The 20,869-nt window shown below is 43.9% G+C and overlaps 4 protein-coding genes and 1 long non-coding RNA gene across 6 annotated transcripts; 3 read left to right on the top strand and 2 right to left on the bottom strand.

Moving 5' to 3' along the window:
• The first annotated feature begins 2,242 nt into the window (after positions 1-2,242).
• LOC144010691 (uncharacterized) lies at positions 2,243-4,671 on the top strand. The gene is made up of 3 exons (XM_077511120.1): positions 2,243-2,376; positions 2,995-3,288; positions 3,705-4,671. The coding sequence occupies exons 1-3, from the start codon at positions 2,301-2,303 to the stop codon at positions 4,190-4,192; spliced, it is 858 nt and encodes a 285-aa protein (XP_077367246.1). The 5' UTR covers positions 2,243-2,300; the 3' UTR covers positions 4,193-4,671.
• LOC144010690 (uncharacterized) lies at positions 4,205-10,499 on the top strand. Of its 2 annotated transcripts, XM_077511119.1 has the most exons (8): positions 4,205-5,044; positions 5,273-5,373; positions 6,154-6,447; positions 6,876-7,325; positions 7,939-7,952; positions 8,120-8,185; positions 8,602-8,697; positions 9,735-10,499. In XM_077511119.1, the coding sequence occupies exons 2-8, from the start codon at positions 5,298-5,300 to the stop codon at positions 9,819-9,821; spliced, it is 1,083 nt and encodes a 360-aa protein (XP_077367245.1). In that variant the 5' UTR covers positions 4,205-5,044; positions 5,273-5,297; the 3' UTR covers positions 9,822-10,499. The 2 variants fall into 2 exon arrangements, with proteins under 2 accessions (XP_077367245.1, XP_077367244.1); XM_077511118.1 differs by having other exon boundaries at positions 4,205-5,373.
• Positions 10,500-10,561: 62 nt separating this feature from the next.
• LOC144010684 (cytochrome P450 2K4-like) lies at positions 10,562-15,640 on the bottom strand. Its single transcript, XM_077511110.1, has 9 exons — positions 15,206-15,640; positions 13,867-14,020; positions 13,647-13,796; positions 12,910-13,070; positions 12,240-12,422; positions 11,674-11,812; positions 11,374-11,558; positions 10,884-11,025; positions 10,562-10,781 (listed from the first exon to the last, which is right to left on the bottom strand). The coding sequence occupies exons 1-9, from the start codon at positions 15,569-15,571 to the stop codon at positions 10,591-10,593; spliced, it is 1,671 nt and encodes a 556-aa protein (XP_077367236.1). The 5' UTR covers positions 15,572-15,640; the 3' UTR covers positions 10,562-10,590.
• Positions 15,462-19,446, top strand: LOC144010696 (uncharacterized). The gene is made up of 3 exons (XR_013281288.1): positions 15,462-15,630; positions 15,883-15,963; positions 19,390-19,446. It is a non-coding gene; the product is annotated as an uncharacterized LOC144010696 (long non-coding RNA).
• On the bottom strand, positions 16,454-20,712 carry LOC144010687 (cytochrome P450 2K4-like). The gene is made up of 9 exons (XM_077511114.1): positions 20,416-20,712; positions 19,407-19,560; positions 19,185-19,334; positions 18,205-18,365; positions 17,961-18,143; positions 17,705-17,843; positions 17,412-17,596; positions 16,933-17,074; positions 16,454-16,830 (listed from the first exon to the last, which is right to left on the bottom strand). The coding sequence occupies exons 1-9, from the start codon at positions 20,620-20,622 to the stop codon at positions 16,640-16,642; spliced, it is 1,512 nt and encodes a 503-aa protein (XP_077367240.1). The 5' UTR covers positions 20,623-20,712; the 3' UTR covers positions 16,454-16,639.
• Between the last annotated feature and the right edge of the window lie 157 nt (positions 20,713-20,869).

Raw genomic sequence — 20,869 nt, 5'->3', positions numbered from 1 at the left:
GGCAGAAGATGCTGGTTTCTTTTTATGTGAACGAAATAAACGACCGGAAGTCACCGTTTCTCTGACGGTGATGACACGTGAGTCTCATGTGTGACATACGTGTGTCACTGTTGTTTAGGCTAGCCAGCTAACCATTATGTTTTGCTAAATTTTGGCTCCGTTGGTAGAGCGAGTCATTCGGTGACTCAAGTGTTGACAATTTGAAGCTCAGAGAGTCTATCAAAAGCATCCTTGGGAAAGACACTGAACCCTAATTTGCTCCCAGTAGTCTTGGCAGCGCCTAGACTGGAAACCAGGCTAGCAGCGAGAGAGTCTGAAGCACATTTCTGTGGCAGGGCAAACCTGACCGAACAGACAGTAAAAAGTTCCAATCACTGAAGAGCGGATGTGATGTCATAAAAATGAGAAGTATGTGTTGAATAGTAGTAAACAAACTTTAGTGTTCGTGTGATGATTTTTTTGTGTGTTGTATTTGCCATGTTTGGCTTTTGTTTACAATTTTGTCAATAAAGTTGTTAAAAAAATAGTAGTAAACAAACTGACATACATATGAAATGTAGATTTATTGTATTCATCTGCAAGTCTGTATTGCTCTCATATTGTATCATTTTCTTCCCTGCAGTGACACTTCAGGACTTAAATTCAATGGGAGACGGACACGTGGTCCTGAAGTGTTCCCTGACCTGCTACCCAGGCCCGAGATGCCAATGCTGGGAAAAAGGCCTCCGTTGGATGGACGAGGATGACGAGGAGTTTTCCTCAGATCGCACTGAGCAGAACAACTGCACGTCCTTCCTCAAAGTGCCCCCTGTCAGTCGTAAAAGGAATTACAGGTGCCAATACGTGAAAGGAGGCGACGTGAAGGTCCAGGCCCAGTACACAGCCAACTCCACGGAAAATAGTACAAGAGCATGCCAGCCTGGCAACAACCAGCTCATCAACATCATTCGTCTGACCATGGCCTTCTTGATACTCGTCGGAGTCGTCGCGGTCGCCATCGCAGTCAAGATAAAGTTGAGACAAAAACGTCAGGTCAGGGTCCAAACATTTGAAGATCACATTTACCATTTACCAGACTAACGGGGGTGAACAACCTGCGGCTTCAGAGCCACGTGTGTATCTTTCAACCTTCCGCTATCGTTTATTTATTTAAAAAATGTAATTCTACATTTGAAAATGATGCTTATCTTATCAGGTTAATTGAAGGGTGTCTGCCCAAATCGTGATCATGCTTAAATTTCGATTACTTTCAGCTGCTGAAGGTAGCTTGCGCCCTCCATGCTGTAATTCTTACCTGTAATCCTCATGATGACTACTACGATGGGAGTATTTATGTCATTAAAGTCCATCTGACAAAATGGCGAATGTCTTCGTGTCGTACTTCCTGTCCGTCATGCTTCACTTCTTATCCATCGCAATCTCGTGGAAACTTTGCAGAATTCTACCCAAGAGGAAAACGATTTTGCCAAAATTGGCTTGGCGCACCCCAACTCCCGATCACACCTGGCTACCACGTAGCCCTGCCAATGATTTTGATTGGTTCAGTTTGCTATCTGTTATTGTAAATGGACGATTGAGTTGCTCCCTGTAAATTGTGGGCGGTCTGTTGGGTGAAATTGAGGAGAATGATCATTGAATAGCACCACATGGGCCCCAAAAGATGCTGGCCCACCGGGCATCTGCCCTGGATGACAGATGGCCAGTCCAGCAGGCAAATATATATACTTGAAGTCTCCCAAACTAATGTGGGAATATGATTTATGCTCAAACTGAGGTTGGACTTTTTGGACATAATTCCGAAAGGTATGTTTGGCAGAAACACACGACTGTTAACTCAAAAAAAATAATAAAGCAACAGTGGAGCAAAAGCAGGAGTTGGTTTGTATTCATCTGAGCCTTTTAGGTTCAAGAGTAGACGACTGCGTTAGTGTTGTCGGCTCAGGTGTGAATGGGGAGCAGGTGTGTTGAGTTTGGTGTTTTTTATCTGCTCACTGCGGTTCAATGAGGCACCTCAATGGAAAGAACCCTCGAGATCTGAAAAAGGAACTCATGCTGAACATGCGTAGCCTGTACATGAAGATAATATTTTTCTTCTTCATTTCACATCCGCTCTAGATGTGATTGTGCTGCGATAAATAAGATGTCAGAGCTGCTGCTGCCACTCAGGCGGGCTGCTTGTGAAATAAGTTTTCAGAATAAACGTGCGGGATGCAAATGTGTGTGTGGAGGGCTGGACTTTTTTTTTTTTTTTGTCTTCATTTTTAACAGATCATTAGACCTACAACGGGAATAATAATGACATGAACCAGAAGCTCAACTTGCTTAGTAAGATGAACACACAGGAATTAATTCTCATTTTTCTGCTTCATTTTGAAGGTAAACAACTTTCTGATTCATCTATATTATATTTACGCTGTATAAAAGTTTTGCTCTGCTCATGTAACCTCACGGGGCTAGTTTTAGCATGGCTAGCAATATTAGAAGACTCATTCGTAACTCGCTGTATGTGTTGTTAAAGGATGGAAAACTGGGCTAAAGTGTGATGTTTACTTGTAAAAACATCAAGAATGAATGCACAAATTCCTTTTGTCCATAACCATAAGTAAGTCAGTACCAGGTTAGCAACTTGCGAAAGAGCAACGGGTGACGTTGTGGTCATCAGGAGTTTAAAAACTGTTTCAAATATATGAGTTAGAAGCTGAAATTTAAGTATCAAACTCATCATTATAACTGTGAAAACTACATAATATAAAAATCTTCTGCCTCTTGATGAACCAGCCAAGAGTCAGCCTATACAATTTAAAAAGTGTTGGATCTAAAACTGAGCCTTGAGGAACACCATAATCCAATGGTGACCTGTATAAGATTCTGCCAGTGGGCTGAGCTAATATTGCTGACTCGTGCTAACAACAATAGCTAAAGTAACAGTAGCTTAATATTATGACATTGGTGAGCATGTAACATATTTTGTTCCCCGTCTGTTATGTCTTGCAGTCATGAGTGGTCAGGCCGCAGAGGTTTTTGCCAGGGCCGGGGACGTGGCCGTTTTGCCTTGCAAGCAGCCGTCCTGCTCCGGCATAGACTGGCTATACAGTTGGGATGAGAGTTTACCGGAACACGAGGTGCGAAAAGGCCAAGTTGTGACCAGCTCGCCCAGACGTCAGCGCCTCAGCCTACAGCACGACTGCTCGCTGCGCATTGACCACGTGATGGCGGAAGATGTTGGCTACTATGGATGTAAAAAAGATGGACACTTGCAACTCAACATTTTTCTGACAGTGATGACATGTGAGTAGTATTATTGGACACTGTTGTCTAGACTTGTGTTTTGCTAAATTGTGGCTCAGTTAGTAGAGCGAGTCATGAGGTGACTTTAGTGTTGACAATTTGAATCCTGGCTCAGAGAATTTTGCTGTCCAAGTGTCCTTGGGCAAGACATTGAAGCCTAATTTGCCCCTAGCGGTCCTGGTAGCACCTAGCTTGGAATGGAAACCAGACTCTTCGTTTTCGGACCTAGTAAATCCATGAAGCGCATTTCTGAGGCGGGGAACACCTGACCTAACAGACAGTGAAAAGATCCAATCAGTGAAGAGCAGATGTGATGTCATTAAAACGGGAAGTATGTGTTGAAGAGTAGAAAATGTATATTATATTCATATGCAAGTCTGTATTGGTCTCATATTGTACCACTTTCTTCCCTGCAGTGACACCTCAGGACTCAGATTCAATGACAGACGTGCTCCTGAAGTGTTCCCTGACCTGCTACCTAGGCCCGAGATGTCGATGCGGTCCAAGAGACCTCCGCTGGATGGACGAGGATGACGAGGAGCTTTCCTCAGATCACATTGAGCAGGACTACTGCGTGTCCTTCCTCAAAGTGCCCCCTGTCAGTCGCAAAAGGAATTACAAGTGCCAATATGTGGAAGTAGGCAAGGTGAAGGTTCAGGCAGAGTACACAGCGAACTCCACGGAAGAGAGTACAAGAGGTCCTGAGGGTCCTGTAGGTCTCGATGGTCCCGGGGCGCCCCAGCCTGACCGCACGCGGCTCATCAACATCATTCGTCTGGCCGTCGCCATCTTGATACTCGTCGGAGTCGTTATGAGTGCCGTTGTAGTCGAGATAAAGTTGAGACAAAAACGTCAGGCCAGGGTACAAAGAGTTGATGATCACATTTACAATTTACCAGACTAACAGATGCCGACATGTAGGATCTTTCAACCTTCTGCTACCGTTTGTTTATCAAATGTTGAGGCCAGATCCTCCATTTTGTTGCCTGTCAACGATTATGGGCAAAATGCTAATCACACATACAATACTTATATTACATATTGATATACATTATCGAAAAGCTTTTTTTTTTTTTTTTTTCCCATTTGACTAAGCCCTTCATGAAGACTTAAGCATGCGTCGCCCCCTGGTGGCTGGCTGACTACTGCTGAAAGAAAGCGCTTGATATGCAGCAGAGCAGCATTTTCTATCGCAGATGATCAGCAGATGTTAATTTATTGGTGACTCACAAAATCATAATCGCGATTAAAATTTGATGAGTATCACCTGCTGTGAGTAATTGCTTCTTAAGTTGCTCGTTGCTATTCTTACCTGTAATCCTCATGATGTCTACTATGATAGGAGTATTTGTGTCATTAAACTCCATCTGACAAAATGGCGAATGTCTTCGTTTCACACTTCCTGTCCGTCATGCTTCACTTCCTATCCTTCGCAATCTCATAGAAACTTAATTAGAACAGTGAAGCATGATAAGCAGGAGATTTTTTTTCGCCTTTTAGGTTGAAGCTTTGCAATCGAAACGTTACTCAATTCAGTATAATAATAAAAAAGTATTACTGTCAAAGGTTGTGAGCACATTTGGTGCGAATAAGATGATTGTATTAGTGTTCGTCTGTCTCAGGTGTGAATGGGGAGCAGGTGTGTCGAGTTTGGTGTTCGCGTTTTTTATCTGCTCACTGCAGTTCAATGCGGCACCTCAATGGAAAGAGTTCTCAAGATCTGAAAAAAGGAACTCATGCTGAACATGCGTATCCTGTAGGTGATGATGTTTTTTTCTTCTGTTTTTTCACTTCCTGCTTTTTGTGATTGTGCTGCGATAAACAAGACGGCAGAACCGCGGCTGCCGCTCAGGCGGGCTGCTTGTGAAATAAGTTTTCTATAAAAGGATGAATGCAGAACAAAAATGAGTGATGCAAATGTGTGCGTGTGTGTGGAGGGCTGGACTTTATTCTCTCTTTTTTTTTTTTTCTTCACTTTTAACAGGTCACCATAAAGAGGAAATAATGACATGAACCAGAAGCTCAACTTGCTCAATAAGATGAACACACAGGAATTAATTCTTATTTTTCTGCTTCAATTTGAAGGTAAACTACTTTCTGATTCATCTATATTATATTTACGTTGTATAAAAGTTTTGCTCTGCTCATGTAACCTCACAATGACTCGTGTTAGCATGGCTAGCAATATTAAGACGCTCACTCATAACTCGTTCATGTATTTATGAGGTTGTCTTCGGTGGAAAATTTGGCAAAAGTGTGATGTGGCTGCTGTTTAGTACATGAGTTGACGCATTTTGGTGGGTTAGGGTCTCGACCACCCTAAAATATTTGTCAAATTCTAAACTATTTGCCTCGAAGAAAGCTGTTAAGGGAGCAGTTTTACCAAAACAGTGGAATATATAAACATTATGCAATTACTTGATTTTTGTGTGCTTGAAAAATTGATGTTATTTTATTTGTATTTTTTTCCGAACGGGCCCTTGCATCTTTTGTTCAATATGTGTGGCCCTCAGATGAAAAAGTTTGGACACCCCTGCTTTAAGTGTTATAAATATATTTTTTTATGAGAAGCTATTATCAGGAATTTAAGTGGGAGACTCATCATCATAACTGAAAACTACATCATAGAATAATCTTCGGCAACCTGATGAATCTGCCACATGCCAGCCTAAACAACTTTTAAAAGTGTTGGACTAAAATTGAGCATTGAGGAACGCCACAATCCAATGGTGACCCGTATACAATTCTGCCAGTGAGCTGAGCTAATATTGCTGACGTTTTAATAATAGCTAAATTAGCAGAGCTACTAGTATGGCGTTAGTGAGTGTATAATTTAATCTGTGCCCCATCTGTGATGTCTTGCAGTCATCAGTGGCCAGACCACAAACGTCTTTGCTCGGGCTGGGGACGTGGCCGTTCTGCCCTGCGAGCAGTCGTCCTGCTCCGGCATAGGCTGGCTGTACAGTCGGGACGGGAGACCGGTGGTAAGTGAGGTGAAAAATGGTCAAGTTGTGACCAGTTCGCCCAGAAGTCAGCGCCTCAGCTTGAATAACGACTGCTCACTGCGCATTGATGGAGTGACGGCAGAAGATGTTGGTTCCTTTGCATGTGAACGAGATGGAGAGCGGATATTCAACATTGAGCTGAAAGTGATGACACGTGAGTCTCCTGTGTGATGTACGTGTGCCTTTTTGGGCACTATTGTTTAGGCTAGCCGGTAGCCAGTTAGCCATTATGTTTTGCTAAATTGTGGCTCCGTTGGTAAAGTGTTGACAATTTGAATCCTGGCTCAGAGAGTCTGCTGTCAAAAGTATCCTTGGGAAAGACACTGAACCCTAATTTGCTCCCAGTCGTCTTGGCAGCGCCTCGACTGGAAACCAGGATAGCAGCGAGAGAGTCTGAAGCACATTTCTGTGGCAGGGCAAAGAGACCCAATCACTTTAGAGCGGATGCGATGTCATAAAAATGAAAAGTATGTGTTGAGGAGACGTAAACAAACTGACATACAGTACATATGAAATGTAGCTTGATTTTATTCATATGCAAGTCTGTATTGGTCTCACATTGTATCACCTTCTTCCCTGCAGTGACACTTCAGGACTCAAATTCAATGGGAGACGGACACGTGGTCCTGAAGTGTTCCCTGGCCTGCTACCCAGCCCTGAATTGTCGATGCCGGGAAAAAGTCCTCCGCTGGATGGACGAGGATGACAAGGAGCTTTCCTCAGATCGCACTGAGCAGAACAACTGCGTGTCCTTCCTCAATGTACCCCCTGTCAATCGCAAAAGGAATTACAAGTGCCAATACGTGGAAGGAGGCGACGTGAAGGTCCAGGCCCAGTACACATTCGTCTCCACGGAAGAGAGTACAAGAGGTCCTGAGGGTCCTGTAGGTTCTGGAGGTCCTGGAGCACAGCAGCCTCCCCGGGACATCCTCATCATCGTTATCGGGGTGGTCGTTGCAGCCTTGATGCTGGTTTTCATCATTGTGGCCGTCATCCTTGTCAAGTTGAAGTCGAAAAGAAACGCAGGCCAAGGTACGATCATCATTCTATAATCGATATTCATTTCGAGCAGGGGTGCGTAAAGTATGCCAGTTCTTAAATCTGGCCCAACTAGCATTTGCATGAATTGGAAAAAAATTCATACATTTTATGCTGTTGTTTTTTTGGGTAAAATGGCTAATTTGATGACAAAAATGACCCCTTTTTTCCCCATTTTTATTTTAACAAAACTAACAAACTCAAAGATTCCTGTAATATTACAAAATTTGTTTAAAAAAAAAAATCAAGTCATGAAACATTTTTTTTTCCAGTCAAATCGAGAGCCATTAATTTTTTTTCCACACTAATCAGTCTATTCAGTTTTTATTTTTGTATATTTAGCTGATTAAATGCATTTATTGTAAATAAATAATGTTAAAAATAATTTCGAATTTGATTTATGCATTTTTTATTTTGCATTAAATTAACTATAATTGGATAAGTGATTCCATTTTTGTGTGAAAGTGAAATTAATTTTTCAAGTTGCTTACATTTTAAGCACTTTATCACGCAAGTGACTTGCTGCAGTTTTCCACCCTGCCCTCGCGTGTATGAAATCATCTTTTCTGATGACTAATCATTGCACTTGTTCTCTTTTCTTCTTCAGATTTACCCAAGCATGTAAGTTTTTGTTTTTTTACATGATGAAATCCACCAAACCGCAGTTCAACAACAGCAGTGTCATCTGATGGTTGCAAAAGTTTGAGAAAATAATTTCATGTATATGGCGTCCGCTCGATTGTTTGTCAATGAGCGGTTAAACTTGACATCTTCTGGTTCTCCATCAGGACGAGAACAACGCGACGTACGCGAGCGTCAGTTATGACCACAAGACGGAAGACGGCAAGTCTAAGGTGAGAGTATTCGCATCGCTACAATGCTGCCTTGAGATAAGAGTTAAATTCGAGAACTCCAAACACTCGTGCTTCAAATCATCTTTCCTCATTGAAATGTCATTCATTGGTCCGTTCACCAAAATGTGCCGCCATCTAGTGGTGGGGATCTGAAGCGCACTTTGTATCTCTTGTCTTATTCATATTTTTTTTTAATTTATTTTTTTTGGTCACTAATCAGGATAAAATAAGCCATAAAACACATAAGCAAATAGCTTAACTCATTCACTGCCAGCCCAATCAAAATGGACCTCTGACGTCTACAGCCGTCAAAGGCAGCAAATAGGTTAAAAAAAAAATAAATAAATTTTTGGATGGGTGAAATGGCCGATGTGAAATTTTGAAGTGCGTGTCTGTTTGTCTTCTGATTTCAAAAGGATGAATCACCGGAAGACCCTGAGAGCAGTGTGACGTACGCTACTGTCAACCACCAGAAGAAGAAGAAGAAAAAGGAAGCCGACGCCAAAAAACAGGCCAGTAATACCGACTCGGTCTCTGCCTCAACTTTATCGTTCCCAAAATCCAAAAGAGGATTTGTTGCTTTCAAGATCTTGCTTTTATTTTGAAGTTTTAACTCAATCAATCAACCTGTTTTGTCAATTTTGCTTTTCATTTATCCCGATTTTTTTTATTTTGGGATTCTGTCTTGATTTTCATCATAAACGGGCTCAGGGAAATTTGCATAAATGTTACGTTAAGACTGAACCTTAAAACAAGTGCTCATTGACTCATTTGCTCCCAAAAACGTGTAAATACATTTATTTATTTATTTTAATGTTCAAAGACGTATTTGTTTATTTTTTATTTTTTAGAGCATACAGAAGGCTTTGATGCAGCCTCTCAACCGCAAAGAACGGTTGCAGAAATGGTAGTCATTACACAAACGGCCAGCAGGTGGCAGCAGAGCAAAGGAGATCAACCAGGACCATGTAGAAAAAAATAAATAAAACTAAATTACTCACAATTTTAAATAATTTGTGAAAACTGATGAAACTTAGCTCTCTTCTAATGCTAATTGCTGCAAAACGGAAACGGATAGAAACATTACTTTTTTCTTCCTGATGAAAGAAGAGACTTTAATCTTTCTTTTGATAGGTTCCATGCTTTTATAGCAATGGAACACAATATTCCGTGAGCCTTGCAAAATCAGTCACAATCCAGTAAAACAGCCGGGAGCGAACGGGACTGCTTCTGTGAAAATGGCTGCCAGTGAATGAGTTAAACACGCACAGCGCAGCGGCGCATACGAACGGAGCAGACGACAAAACTCGCGGGTTATATTTTCTCTTTGCAACGTGGGAGCAACAAACAAAAGCAGACTTCTCTGTTTTATGTAAATGGACAATAGCTTCTAATCATAATTCTTCTTGTTAAGGGATGTGAAAAAAAAAATTCATCTTCAATCTATGGAAGTGTTATCCGCAAATGGCCCCTGGGCCATAGTTTGAACACCTCTGCTGTAATCCCATAAACCCGACAGCCCTCTAAACGCGTGTTTGTGACTGTGCAGGTCCCTGAAGAGGGAGATGAGTTGGTGACCTACGCGGCCGTCAGGACGACGGCCAGCATCCCGCCTCAACAAGATGGCAGCAATTGAAAAGAAGATCATCGGGAAAAGACGTTAAGTGGTCATGTCAAAGTTAAGGAGCATCGTCGTTATCAACACCCGCACACGTTATGTTTAGGTGGAAATGCAACAACTCGTTTTATTATTTATTCTGCGATTGTGTGTACACGGCCGTCGTTATTCTTTAAACATGACTTTTCGGATGACTGAATCACGTTTAATGTTTAACACTGATAGAAAAATGTGATTGGCTTTATGGACACTTGATTCCATCACAAATCAGGGTTTGCTTTTCTCCTCTAGATACAAATTTCCCCCTCTCTCACCAAGTATGAACTTGTAAAAAGTCTACACACCCCATGTATATCCAAATGTATATATGTCCATATATATGTTTTCTCGACAGGTAATGTGTAAAAAGAAGGTTTTTTTTTCTTGGGAAAAATTGTCTCTTTTGTCAATATAGGTGTATAAACACAATCTTAAATGATTTAAAATGTTCAACAATTTTATATGAACCCGTAAGAGTAATTGTCAAGGAATGTGTCCAAAATTACCACACTTTATAAATTTCTCATTTTTATTTACTATCATTGTCAAGCACAATTTTCGGTAAACTCTGTACATTATACACTATTAGTATCAACTCGACATTAAAATATTTTCAAAGACAGCAGAGTTATATGGATTAAAAAACAACAACAACTATGTGCTGTTATTAGTGTGATCAAAAATAATCCAGGCAAATGATTGTCCCCCCCCCCCCAAAAAAAAACGGTCATGTCTGTTCGCTGGCTGGCTAGCGGGCAACGGAGATGGCGCAAAGCTTGTGCGGCGCGGGGCACAGTGTGCCGCCAACGCAGGGGGTCAAGTCCAGCTCGTCCTCTGTGACTCCCGGGGGTGGCCGGAAGCGGAAGTGCTGCAACAGTGTGGCAAAGAAGATGAAGAGCTCCATGCGGGCCAGGCTCTCTCCCGGGCAAGCCCTGCGACCTGTGATTCATCCAGCAGAGGGAGTTGCCATCAGCGAAAATATTTAGGGCATGACTTGCTCTCTTTGCAGAACCAACGCAAATTTCCCATTGTTATACGCACCTGCCGAGAAGGGCAAGAAGGCGTCGGACTTGACGAACTTTCCGTCCTTGTCCAGGAAATGTTGGGGATGGAAGGAGAGCGGCTTCTCCCACTCGCGCTCGTCATGCAGGACGGACGTCAGGAGAGGGTACACGATCGTGCCCTGCGAGGGTGGGGGAGACGTTCAGCTGTGGTGGGAAGTCAACAACTACCAATATTTGGATACAGCATTTTTTCTGGTATACGTACTTGAGTATTCATTTTTCTGACCAGTTTTTTAGCTACTTTTACTCACTACCTTTGAGTAATAGAAAGTTGTTTTTCATTATCATGGCTGCATATCAAATCAGGCCTCATCATAGAAAATTGACAGCAAATCTGGACTTCTTTACAAACCCTATAAAGTAAATTCTGAGATTTCATTTTTGATGGAAACTTTTTCTGGTGGGATATCACCGCTTCAAGAATGATTTCAGATGATCCCCCCCCCAAAAAAAAAAAAAATGCTGACCTTCTTGAGGAAGTAGCCCCGGAATGTGACGTCCTGGCTGGTCCGATGAGGGATTGCCGTGGGAGTGACGTCGCACAGCCTCTGCGTCTCGTGGACGACGGCGTCGGTGAAGGGCAAGTTTTTGCGGTCCTCCACCTGAATCTGGCGATCGCCGATCACCCGTTTCAGCTCCGCTTGGACCTTCTCTGCGGTTTCACAAGAGCACAAAGAATAAAGGAGGAAGGAGGCAAAACTTCAAATAAGTCAACGTTCAATTTTAGGCTTGGATTCAAAGAAAAAAGGCACTTCTGCTCGTGTTACCTTGCACGTCGGGATACTTGGCCATGAGGAGGAGCGCCCACCTGAGCGTGGTGGAGGTGCTTTCTGTGCCTGCCGTAAACAGGTTGATGATGGTCGCCAGAAGGTTCAAATTGTGGTAGTGGCCCACGTCGCCGGAGTCCTGCGCACAAATGAAAGCTCAACGTTAGCTTTGTTGGGAATCATTCAATCTCCAGGCACAAGTCATAGAACTCCGATCTAGAGGATAGGAAGTGATTTCTCAAAACAGCCACCATACCTGTAGCTCGAGTGTAGCAATACTCTGAGCTGGTAAGGTAAGCAAGAAAGTAAACTTGATACTGAATAGGCTAGTTATCAGAAGTCTAGTATTCGTCTCAAGGAGGGAAGGGCAAGAGACAAGATTGGTACGATGTATTCTTTCATAAATTGACAAACAACACAAATGGACAACTGCAGCTGATTCTCTGACAAGCTTCCACCTCACTTCCTGATCCAGTGTCCCTCCTTTTCAATGGCTGCACTGGCTTACATGACCACGTGAAGAGGGGAATTTAAAGGAGCAGGATTTGCCACCTGGGCTATAGTACCTCCAGTTGCTGCTGTCGGATGAGGAAGGCGTCCACCAAGCCTCGGCTGCTCTGCGGGTCCAGAGTCTCCTTCAGACCCTGGATCAGTTCCGTGGCCTGCTTCTGGTTGGCCATCACATGACCGCGGAGCTCGTCCTTCGCCGAGGAGAGCCACATGCCGAGCCACGGGAACATGTTGTACAACTGAGGAAAAAGCTCATCTGTGAAATGCATCTGGTCGGGGTCATTAACTCATTCACTCCCAAAAACGTATTTATACGTTTTTTTAGGTTTTTGTTTGCTAGTTTTTGTATGAAGGCTTCAATGCAGTTTCTGACCTGAAGTGGTCGCTTAAAGCGATGTTAGTTATTACCACAAAAAAAATAAAAAATTAACAGCAAAGTATAAGAGATCAACCAGGTCCATGTTGCAACAAGCTCTTTTTCCCAGTATTTTCAACAGGTTTGTGAATAATGATGAAACTTAGCTAATTCTAATGCTAATTGCTACAAAACATAAAAACTGGTAAAAAAATATACCGTACTTTTTTTGCTTTTTTTTTTTTTTTTTCCCCCTGATGAAAGAAGAGACACATTTTTCTTTTGGTAGGTTCCATGTTTTTATAGCAATAGTACATGAAAATGGCTGGGAGTTAATGAGTTTACATGGAAATGGACGGCGTTCGATCTACCTGCAAGGATGCGCTGCCCAAGAGCTGAAAGATCCTGCATATGCGCTTGACCATGGCCGTGAAGGCGGGGTCGTCGTACTGGAACCTGTCGCCGAACACCAGCGAGCAGATGATGTTGGACACGGCGTAGTTGAGCGGCTGCTGGGTGTCGAACGCTTCACCTGAAACGATAATCGGCACCATGAAAGAAGACTTCACCACAAGGCGGCATTCAATGTTATTCTACGTTTTCTTATACCGCCGTTTTTTGTCCTTCAACTACTTCTACATTTCTCGACCTATTCAAACCATTCCAACTTCGACATGTTCCAAAAATCCACACTTCACGTGCTATTATTTTTCTCATTCCAAGCATTCATATTTTTCCCACAATTCAACATTTTTCTCCCCAAAAAATCCCCATTAATTTCAAACAAAGTGTATGACAGATTAAACTCTTGGGCCAATTCACCTTGGGATCATTAAAATTGCCTCAACTCCCACATTTAACTGGTACCATGACAGAAAACATCACTACAGGACACAAGAAAACTTTGTCAATGTTGATGCGCATTTTCAGCATTACACGCAATATCTTCAGAAGTTATGTATATCAGCAGATGTCAATCGTCAGTGTTTGTATGGGGAATTTGTCCCCACAAAAGTAGCAGTACACTTGAATCAACCTGGTGTGCTTTTAATATTTTCTGTGTGCGTGTTATGATGCTGATGTGTTGTCGAGGTTGCATGTGCGGCACCTCTGAAATTCTTGAAGACTTCCAAGAGGTGCTGACATTCCTCGACGATCTTGTCCTCGCACGTCTTCTTTCCCATCCCGAAGTCTTTCAGGCTGCTCAGTGCGAAGCGACGCATCTCCTTCCACGAGTCTCCGTTGGTCCAAATGATGCCTCGGGTGAGCGAAACGATTTAATTTCACTTCCTGTGCTCGTTATCACTGCAGTGTGCGCGTTTGTTTACCGTGTTCCATCTTATGGCCTTCCAGAGGTTGCCGTTCTCCAAACTCTTCGGCGTGCTGGACCAGGGCCTCCTTCACTGTCTTGTAACCGGCCAGAACAACCACCTTTTTGGGGCCCATGTGGAAGGTGAACACTTGGCCGTACTTCTTCGACATCTTGGACCAAAGAGGGTGGGGGTCCAAATGAAAAGGACACAACATGATGAGCAAACAAGGAAAACAAACATTGGACTGATTGAAAGTCAATATCAGGTCAAGTCAACTCAAATGCATAAATATAGCTCTTAGGAAAAGAGACTCAAAAGGGTTTCGCACGCCAACGGTTGACGACATCCCCTGATTATTATTAACTCATTCACTCCCAAAGACGTATTTATACGTTTTTTAGGTTTTTGTTTGCTAGAGTTTTTGTATGAAGGCTTTGATGCAGTTTCTGACCTGAAGTGGAAGCTTAAAGCGATGGTAGTTATTACAAAAAAAAGTTTCATTCATGAAACAGATGAAGCACACTTTTTTTTTTGTAATAACTACTATCGCTTTAAGCGACCACTTCAGGCCAGAAACTGCATCAAAGCCTTCATACAAAAACTCTAGCAAACAAAAACCTAAAAAACGTATACGTTTTTGGGAGTGAATGAGTTAATCCCACAAGGACACGAGCGTACAAATAATCCAAAACTGACAAACAATTGTTATAATAATATTGTGTTTATATTATGCTTGGCGTACTTTTTTTGGAAGTGTCGCTTGAGCTGGAAATTGTTGTGACTCGTTAACCATTACTGTTGCTAATCTTCAACTGGGGTTGTTGGAATGACACTAAAAGGGCGGAACCGGAGCAGAGTCCAGAAGGGCACAAATTGGAAGTCTTGTTATTTCAAGTATCAGAGAGAATGCATTTCCTAAAGAAATTGAGACCGGTTTCCTTCCCCTCCAACGTCCTTAGAACCTTCTTCAGGGGCATGGTTGAGGGCGTTCCGACATACTGCATATCAACGTGGTGTTCCAGCAGCAGTGTGTCAGATTAAAAAAAAAAAAAAAAGCCCGACTGAGGATAGTGAGAGGAGCAGAAAATGTGATTGGAGTGTCCCTCCTCTCTGTAGAAGTTATTCCAGAGCTGCTGTAGGTGGAGGAGGTTGACCACCACCCTTCACGCCCACTGCACAAGTACTTTGACCTATGTATCAAAAAAGTAGTAGGCTACTAGAGGTTGAGGACTATCTTGCTATATTTGACTGAAACTGGTCTGGGGAAAAAAAGTGGCATGAACATTCCTAATTGAAACTAACTGCGAAAAGTCCTACGTGTGAATAAGTGCATGCACGCCGGATAGTCTCTCACTTCCAGGAGGGTCCAGTGCGGTCCGTGCAGGTTGAGATGGAGCAAGTTCCCGAGGAGCGGGAGCGGCCTGGGACCCGGAGGCTCCTGCCGCCGAGGCTCCGGCGTGCTGGAGGCCGACGACCAGACCACGTAGGCGAGGAGCAGCACCAGCACGGAGCCCAGCACGGAGCTGGAGGTCAGCGGGAACAAAGCGACCGAAACATCCATACCTGGGAGGCCAAGTGAGCACGTGACCACCCCACTGCCGCACCGTCTTCGTGTGACACTTGGGAAAGTCCAACCCACTAGTGGGGCGGGACGCGATAAGACAAAAACGTCACCATAGCATGAAATAGTAATTGCTACGATCTTCATTTTTGAAAACATTATTATGACAGTGTTGAATATTACCTTGTGTGCACATTTGACGTGCCTTTTGTGAAAAGGTAAGTCAATATACATACAGTACAAGTGTAACTGATGCTAGCTGGTACTGTCTGGCTGTATGCTAGCAAAGCCGTACATATGCTAATTCACAAAATAGTTTCCAGTAAACTTTTAGGCCTGCCACAAATGGATGTTGGCACCACCTGTGCACCCTTTCTGTGGGTTTTTTTTTTTTTTTTTTTTTAGCGAGGTACACAAGTATAATAACAGAAATGCCATTCCATTATTAATATCCTATCTGTTTTCTACAGCTCAAGTTGAGGTTCTCAAACCAACCACAAAACAAGACAAGCCGTTCAAGACGTCAGTTTGGCCGGCATCAAAACAATCATGTAAGTCCATTCGGCATATTTAAGGCAACTTGTTAATTTTAATAATACTCGTTTGTGATTAAGGACTTTATAAACAATCTTGACAACATTCTGACCACCTAACACGGCTGCTTCAGCTCAATAGGATGGACTGGGCACATAAAGTAGGTGGACCACATGCATTTTTACAGCATGTTTATTATAGTGACAAAACGGCATTTGGTTTGTGCACATTTGGTCCGGACTCCTTACTCATATTTCACTTTGCTCTCTTGCATTTTCCCACCCAAATCTAACAATATTTTGTTATTGGTTTGTAGCTGAACAGTTTTAATGATAATGTCATGCAATTAATATTCTTTCAGATTGTACTATAATTTATTAGAAATGTTTAAGAATGTCTGTTTGTCAATATAGGTTTATAAACACAATCTTAAATGATGTAAAATGTTTTATATTATTATGTAAGAGTAATTGTCAAGGAATGTATCCAAAATGACCACACTTTACAAATTTGTTAACTCATTTTTATTCACTGTCATTCTCGAGCACAATTTTCGGTAAACTCTATACAATATACACTGCTAGCATCGACTTGACATTTAAATATTTTCAAAGACTGCAGAGTTATGGATTAAAAAAAAAAATCGACTGGAAAAACAAAACAAAAAAACGGTCATGTCTGTTCGCTGGCTGGCTAGCGGGCAACGGAGATGGCGCAAAGCTTGTGCGGGGCAGGGCAGAGCGTGCCCCCCTCGCAGGGGGTCAAGTCCAGCTCGTCCTCTGTGACTCCCGGGGGTGGCCGGAAGCGGAAGTGCTGCAACAGTGTGGCAAAGAAGATGAAGAGCTCCATGCGGGCCAGGCTCTCTCCCGGGCAAGCCCTGCGACCTGTGATTCATCCAGCAGAGGGCGTTGCCATCAGCGAAAATATTTAGGGCATGACTTACTCTCTTTGCAGAACCAACGCAAAGTTCCCATTGTTAGACGCACCTGCCGAGAAGGGCAAGAAGGCGTCGGACTTGACGAACTTTCCGTCCTTGTCCAGGAAATGTTGGGGATGGAAGGAGAGCGGCTTCTCCCACTCGCGCTCGTCATGCAGGACGGACGTCAGGAGAGGGTACACGATCGTGCCCTGCGAGGGTGGGGGAGACGTTCAGCTGTGGTGGGAAGTCAACAACTACCAATATTTGGATACAACACTTTTTCTGGTATACGTACTTGAGTATTCATTTTTCTGACCATTTTTTTAGCTACTTTTACTCACTACCTTTGAGTAATAGAAAGTTGTCTTTCATTATCATGGCTGCATATCAAATCAGGCCTCATCATAGAAAATTGACAGCAAATCTGGACTTCTTTACAAACCCTATAAAGTGAATTCTGAGATTTCGTTTTTGATGGAAACTTTTTCTGGTGGTATATCACCGCTTCAAGAATGATTTCAGATCCTAAAAAAAAAATATGCTGACCTTCTTGATGAAGTAGCCCCGGAATGTGACGTCCTGGCTGGTCCGATGAGGGATTGCCATGGGAACGATGTTGGCCAGCCTCTGCGTCTCGTGGATGACGGCGTCGGTGAAGGGCAAGTTTTTGCGGTCCTCCACCTGAACCCGCCGATCGCCGATCACCCGTTTCAGCTCCGCTTGGACCTTCTCTGCGGGCTCACAAGAAAACAAAGAGGGAATGAGGTCACAGTTCAAATAAGCCAACATTGAATTTTAGGCTTGGATTAAAGAAAAAAAGGCACTTCTACTCGTGTTACCTTGCACGTCGGGATGCTTGGCCATGAGGAGGAGCGCCCACCTGAGCGTGGTGGAGGTGGTTTCTGTGCCTGCTGCAAACAGGTTGACGATGGTCGCCAGAAGGTTCAAATTGTGGTAGTGGCCCACGTCGCCGGAGTCCTGCGCACAAATGGAGCCTCACTGTTGGCTTTGATGGGAATCATTCAATCTCCAGGCACAATCTCATGGAACTCTGATCTAGCGAATAGCGAGTGATTCTCAATACAGCCATCCAACCTCCAGTTGCTGCTGTCGGATGAGGAAGGCGTCCACCAAGCCTCGGCTGCTCTGCGGGTCCAGAGTCTCCTTCAGACCCTGGATCAGTTCCGTGGCCTGCTTCCGGTTGGCCATCACATGACCGCGGAGCTCGTCCTTCGCCGAGGAGAACAACATGCCGAGCCACGGGAACATGTTGTACAACTGAGGAAAAAGCGCATCTGGTCGGGGTCATTAACATGGAAATGGACGGCGTTCGATCTACCTGCAAGGATGCGCTGCCCAAGAGATGAAAGTTTCTACATATGCGCTTGACCATGGCCCTGAAGTCGGGGTCGTCGTACTGGAACCGGCTGCCGAACACCAGCGAGCAGATGATGTTGGACACGGCGTAGCTGAGCGGCTGCTGGGTGTCGAACGCTTCACCTGAAACGATAATCGGCACCATGGAAGAAGATTTCATCACAAGGCACCAGCACAACTGCATTCACGTTATTCTACGGTTTCTTATTGTCATTTTTTTTTGTCCTTCAACTACTTCTACATTTCTCGACCTATTCAAACCATTCCAACTTCGACATGTTCCAAAAATCCACACTTCACGTGCTATTATTTTTCTCGTTCCAAGCATTCATATTTTTCAAAACACTAGAAGACATTATGTCAATGTTGATGCGCATTTTCAGCATTCACACGCAATATCTCCCGAAGTCTTATATAAGCTGTCAATCGTCAGTGTTTGGATGGGGAATTTGCGCCACCTGGTGAAATCTCCTCTCCTTAATGTAAACAAAAGATGGGCGGTAGCAGTACATTTAGTTGAATCTGGTGTGCTTTTAATTAGTTTTGTTCCGATACTGGTATCGGCAGAGGTGTCGATACTGCATAAAAACAGTGGTATCGGTATCGGTGAGTACTCATAAGTAACATGCCGATACCATTAATTCCAACACTAATATAGGATTTCGTGCTCGTGCACTACCTTCATTGGTATGTGACGTGTTACCTGCATGCCGATCTAAGATATCCTATTGGTCCTTGAGTGCTCTGGACCAATGGCAAGATAGCTTTTTCATGTTGAGGGAAAAAAAAACCTTAAGTATTGGTATGGTATCGGTCGATACTGCAAAGCTCTGGGTATCCGTATCAGGGGCCAAAAAAACGGCATTGGAACAACACTACTTTTAATATTTTCTGCATGTTTGTTATGATGCTGATGTGTTGTCAAAGTTGCATGTGCGGAACCTCTGAACTCCTTGAAGACTTCCAAGAGGTGCTGACATTCCTCGATGATCTTGTCCTCGCACGCCTTCTTCCCCATCCCGAAGTCTCTCAGGTTGCTCAGAGCGAAGCGACGCATCTCCTTCCACGAGTCTCCGTTGGTCCAAGTGATGCCTCGGGTGCGCAAAAACCGATTTCATTCACATCCTGTGCTCTTTATCATTTGCAGCGTGCGTGCGTGTTTACCGTGCTCCACCTTGTGGCCTTCCAGAGGTTGTCGTTCTCCAAACTCTTCGGCGTGCTGGACCAGGGCCTCCTTCACTGTCTTGTATCCGGCCAGAACAACCACCTTTTTGGGGCCCATGTGGAAGGTGAACACTTGGCCGTACTTCTTCGACATCTTGGACCAAAGAAGGTGGGGGTCCAAATGAAAAGGACACAACATGATGAGCAAACAAAAACAAAACACTGGACTGATCGTTCCTCGAGAGCCGGAGTTGCGGAGTCCTGCAGGTTTTGGATGTTTACCTGCTCCAACACAGCTGACTCCAATTAACAGGGTCGTTATCAGGATGAAGCAGCGCTTGCTGGTAAAATGATAAAATATCAGCTGTGTTGGAGAAGAGAAACATCCAAAACCTGCAGGACTCTGGCCCTCGAGGACCGTGTTTGCCCACCCCTGGTTTATATTATGCTTGGTGTACTTTTTTTTTTTTTTGCAAGTGTCGCTTGAGCTGGAAATTGCTGTGTGTGACTCGTTCACCATTACAGTTGCTAATCTTTAACTGGGGGTGTTGGAAGGACACCCAAAGGGTGTAGAGTCCACAAGTGCTCAAATTGGAAGTCTTATTATTTCCATTATCGGTACGTGCAACTGCGGTTGATAGCAGTATTGGCCGCCCTCTTGTGGCCATTTCACGACCAGGAGCTAAAAATTAGAATAGTCATTAATTTTATGCAATTTTAAGGAAAAATACTACATTGGGATGTAGCTATAGGCCAATTATTCAAATGAGTTGTCATTGTTTGTTTGTTTTTTGAGGGGGGGGGGGGTTGTTTGTGGGGTTGTTGATATATATAATAAAAGTAGTAAGTACTGTGACTAGCTCGTATTCGACTTGTACTGGTCTTTTAAAAAGTGGCATGAACATCCCTAATTGTTAAAACTAAAAAAGTCAAACGTGTAGCTACGTGCCGTGTGAATGCGTGCGTGTATATGTGTGTGTGCGCGTGCGCGCGCACGATCGTCTCTCACCTCCAGGAGGGTCCCGTGCGGTTCGTGCAGGTTGAGCTGGAGCAAGTTCCCGAGCAGCGGCAGCGGCCTGGGACCCGGAGGCTGCTTCCGCCGAGGCTCCGGCGAGCTGGAGGCCGACGCCCACGCCAAATAGGCGAGGAGGAGCACCAGCACGGAGCCCAGCACGGAGCTGGAGGTCAGCGGGAACAGCGCGACCGAAACGTCCATGCTTGGGAGGCCGATCGAAGTGACGACGACCCCACTGCCGCAAGTCCGCGCGTCACACCTTGCAAAGTCCAACCCACTATCGGGGCGGGACGCGGTAAGTCAAAAACTTCACCAAAATAAAGTTCTGTGGCGTTGGAGATCAATAGTTAATGTGACGTTCGCGAACGAATTGAGTTTTTGAACGACTCTTTGGGAATCGAGTCCTTGCAGGAGAGAAGCTGCTGGCAGGCTAGATTTGACAGAACCG

The sequence above is a fragment of the Festucalex cinctus genome, chromosome 21, assembly GCF_051991245.1.
Source record: "Festucalex cinctus isolate MCC-2025b chromosome 21, RoL_Fcin_1.0, whole genome shotgun sequence".
Classification (NCBI taxonomy): domain Eukaryota; kingdom Metazoa; phylum Chordata; class Actinopteri; order Syngnathiformes; family Syngnathidae; genus Festucalex; species Festucalex cinctus.
The sequence above is the reverse complement of the archived record's forward strand: the minus strand, read 5'-3'. Positions and strand labels throughout refer to the sequence as shown.

Excerpts from the sequence above, each read along its gene's own strand:
- LOC144010691 (XM_077511120.1), top strand. The coding sequence starts at position 2,301 with ATGAACCAGAAGCTCAACTTGCTTAGTAAGATGAACACACAGGAATTA. Across the intron at positions 2,377-2,994 it reads TTTTCTGCTTCATTTTGAAG|TCATGAGTGGTCAGGCCGCA; the intron begins GTAAACAACTTT and ends TATGTCTTGCAG. Across the intron at positions 3,289-3,704 it reads TTTTCTGACAGTGATGACAT|TGACACCTCAGGACTCAGAT; the intron begins GTGAGTAGTATT and ends TCTTCCCTGCAG.
- LOC144010690 (XM_077511119.1), top strand. The coding sequence starts at position 5,298 with ATGAACCAGAAGCTCAACTTGCTCAATAAGATGAACACACAGGAATTA. Across the intron at positions 5,374-6,153 it reads TTTTCTGCTTCAATTTGAAG|TCATCAGTGGCCAGACCACA; the intron begins GTAAACTACTTT and ends GATGTCTTGCAG. Across the intron at positions 6,448-6,875 it reads TGAGCTGAAAGTGATGACAC|TGACACTTCAGGACTCAAAT; the intron begins GTGAGTCTCCTG and ends TCTTCCCTGCAG.
- LOC144010684 (XM_077511110.1), bottom strand. The coding sequence starts at position 15,571 with ATGTTTTCAAAAATGAAGATCGTAGCAATTACTATTTCATGCTATGGT. Across the intron at positions 13,797-13,866 it reads AGGCCATAAGATGGAACACG|GCATCATTTGGACCAACGGA; the intron begins GTAAACAAACGC and ends CGCTCACCCGAG. Across the intron at positions 11,559-11,673 it reads CAAGTATCCCGACGTGCAAG|AGAAGGTCCAAGCGGAGCTG; the intron begins GTAACACGAGCA and ends GTGAAACCGCAG.
- LOC144010687 (XM_077511114.1), bottom strand. The coding sequence starts at position 20,622 with ATGGACGTTTCGGTCGCGCTGTTCCCGCTGACCTCCAGCTCCGTGCTG. Across the intron at positions 19,335-19,406 it reads AGGCCACAAGGTGGAGCACG|GCATCACTTGGACCAACGGA; the intron begins GTAAACACGCAC and ends TGCGCACCCGAG. Across the intron at positions 16,831-16,932 it reads CTTCTTGCCCTTCTCGGCAG|GTCGCAGGGCTTGCCCGGGA; the intron begins GTGCGTCTAACA and ends GATGAATCACAG.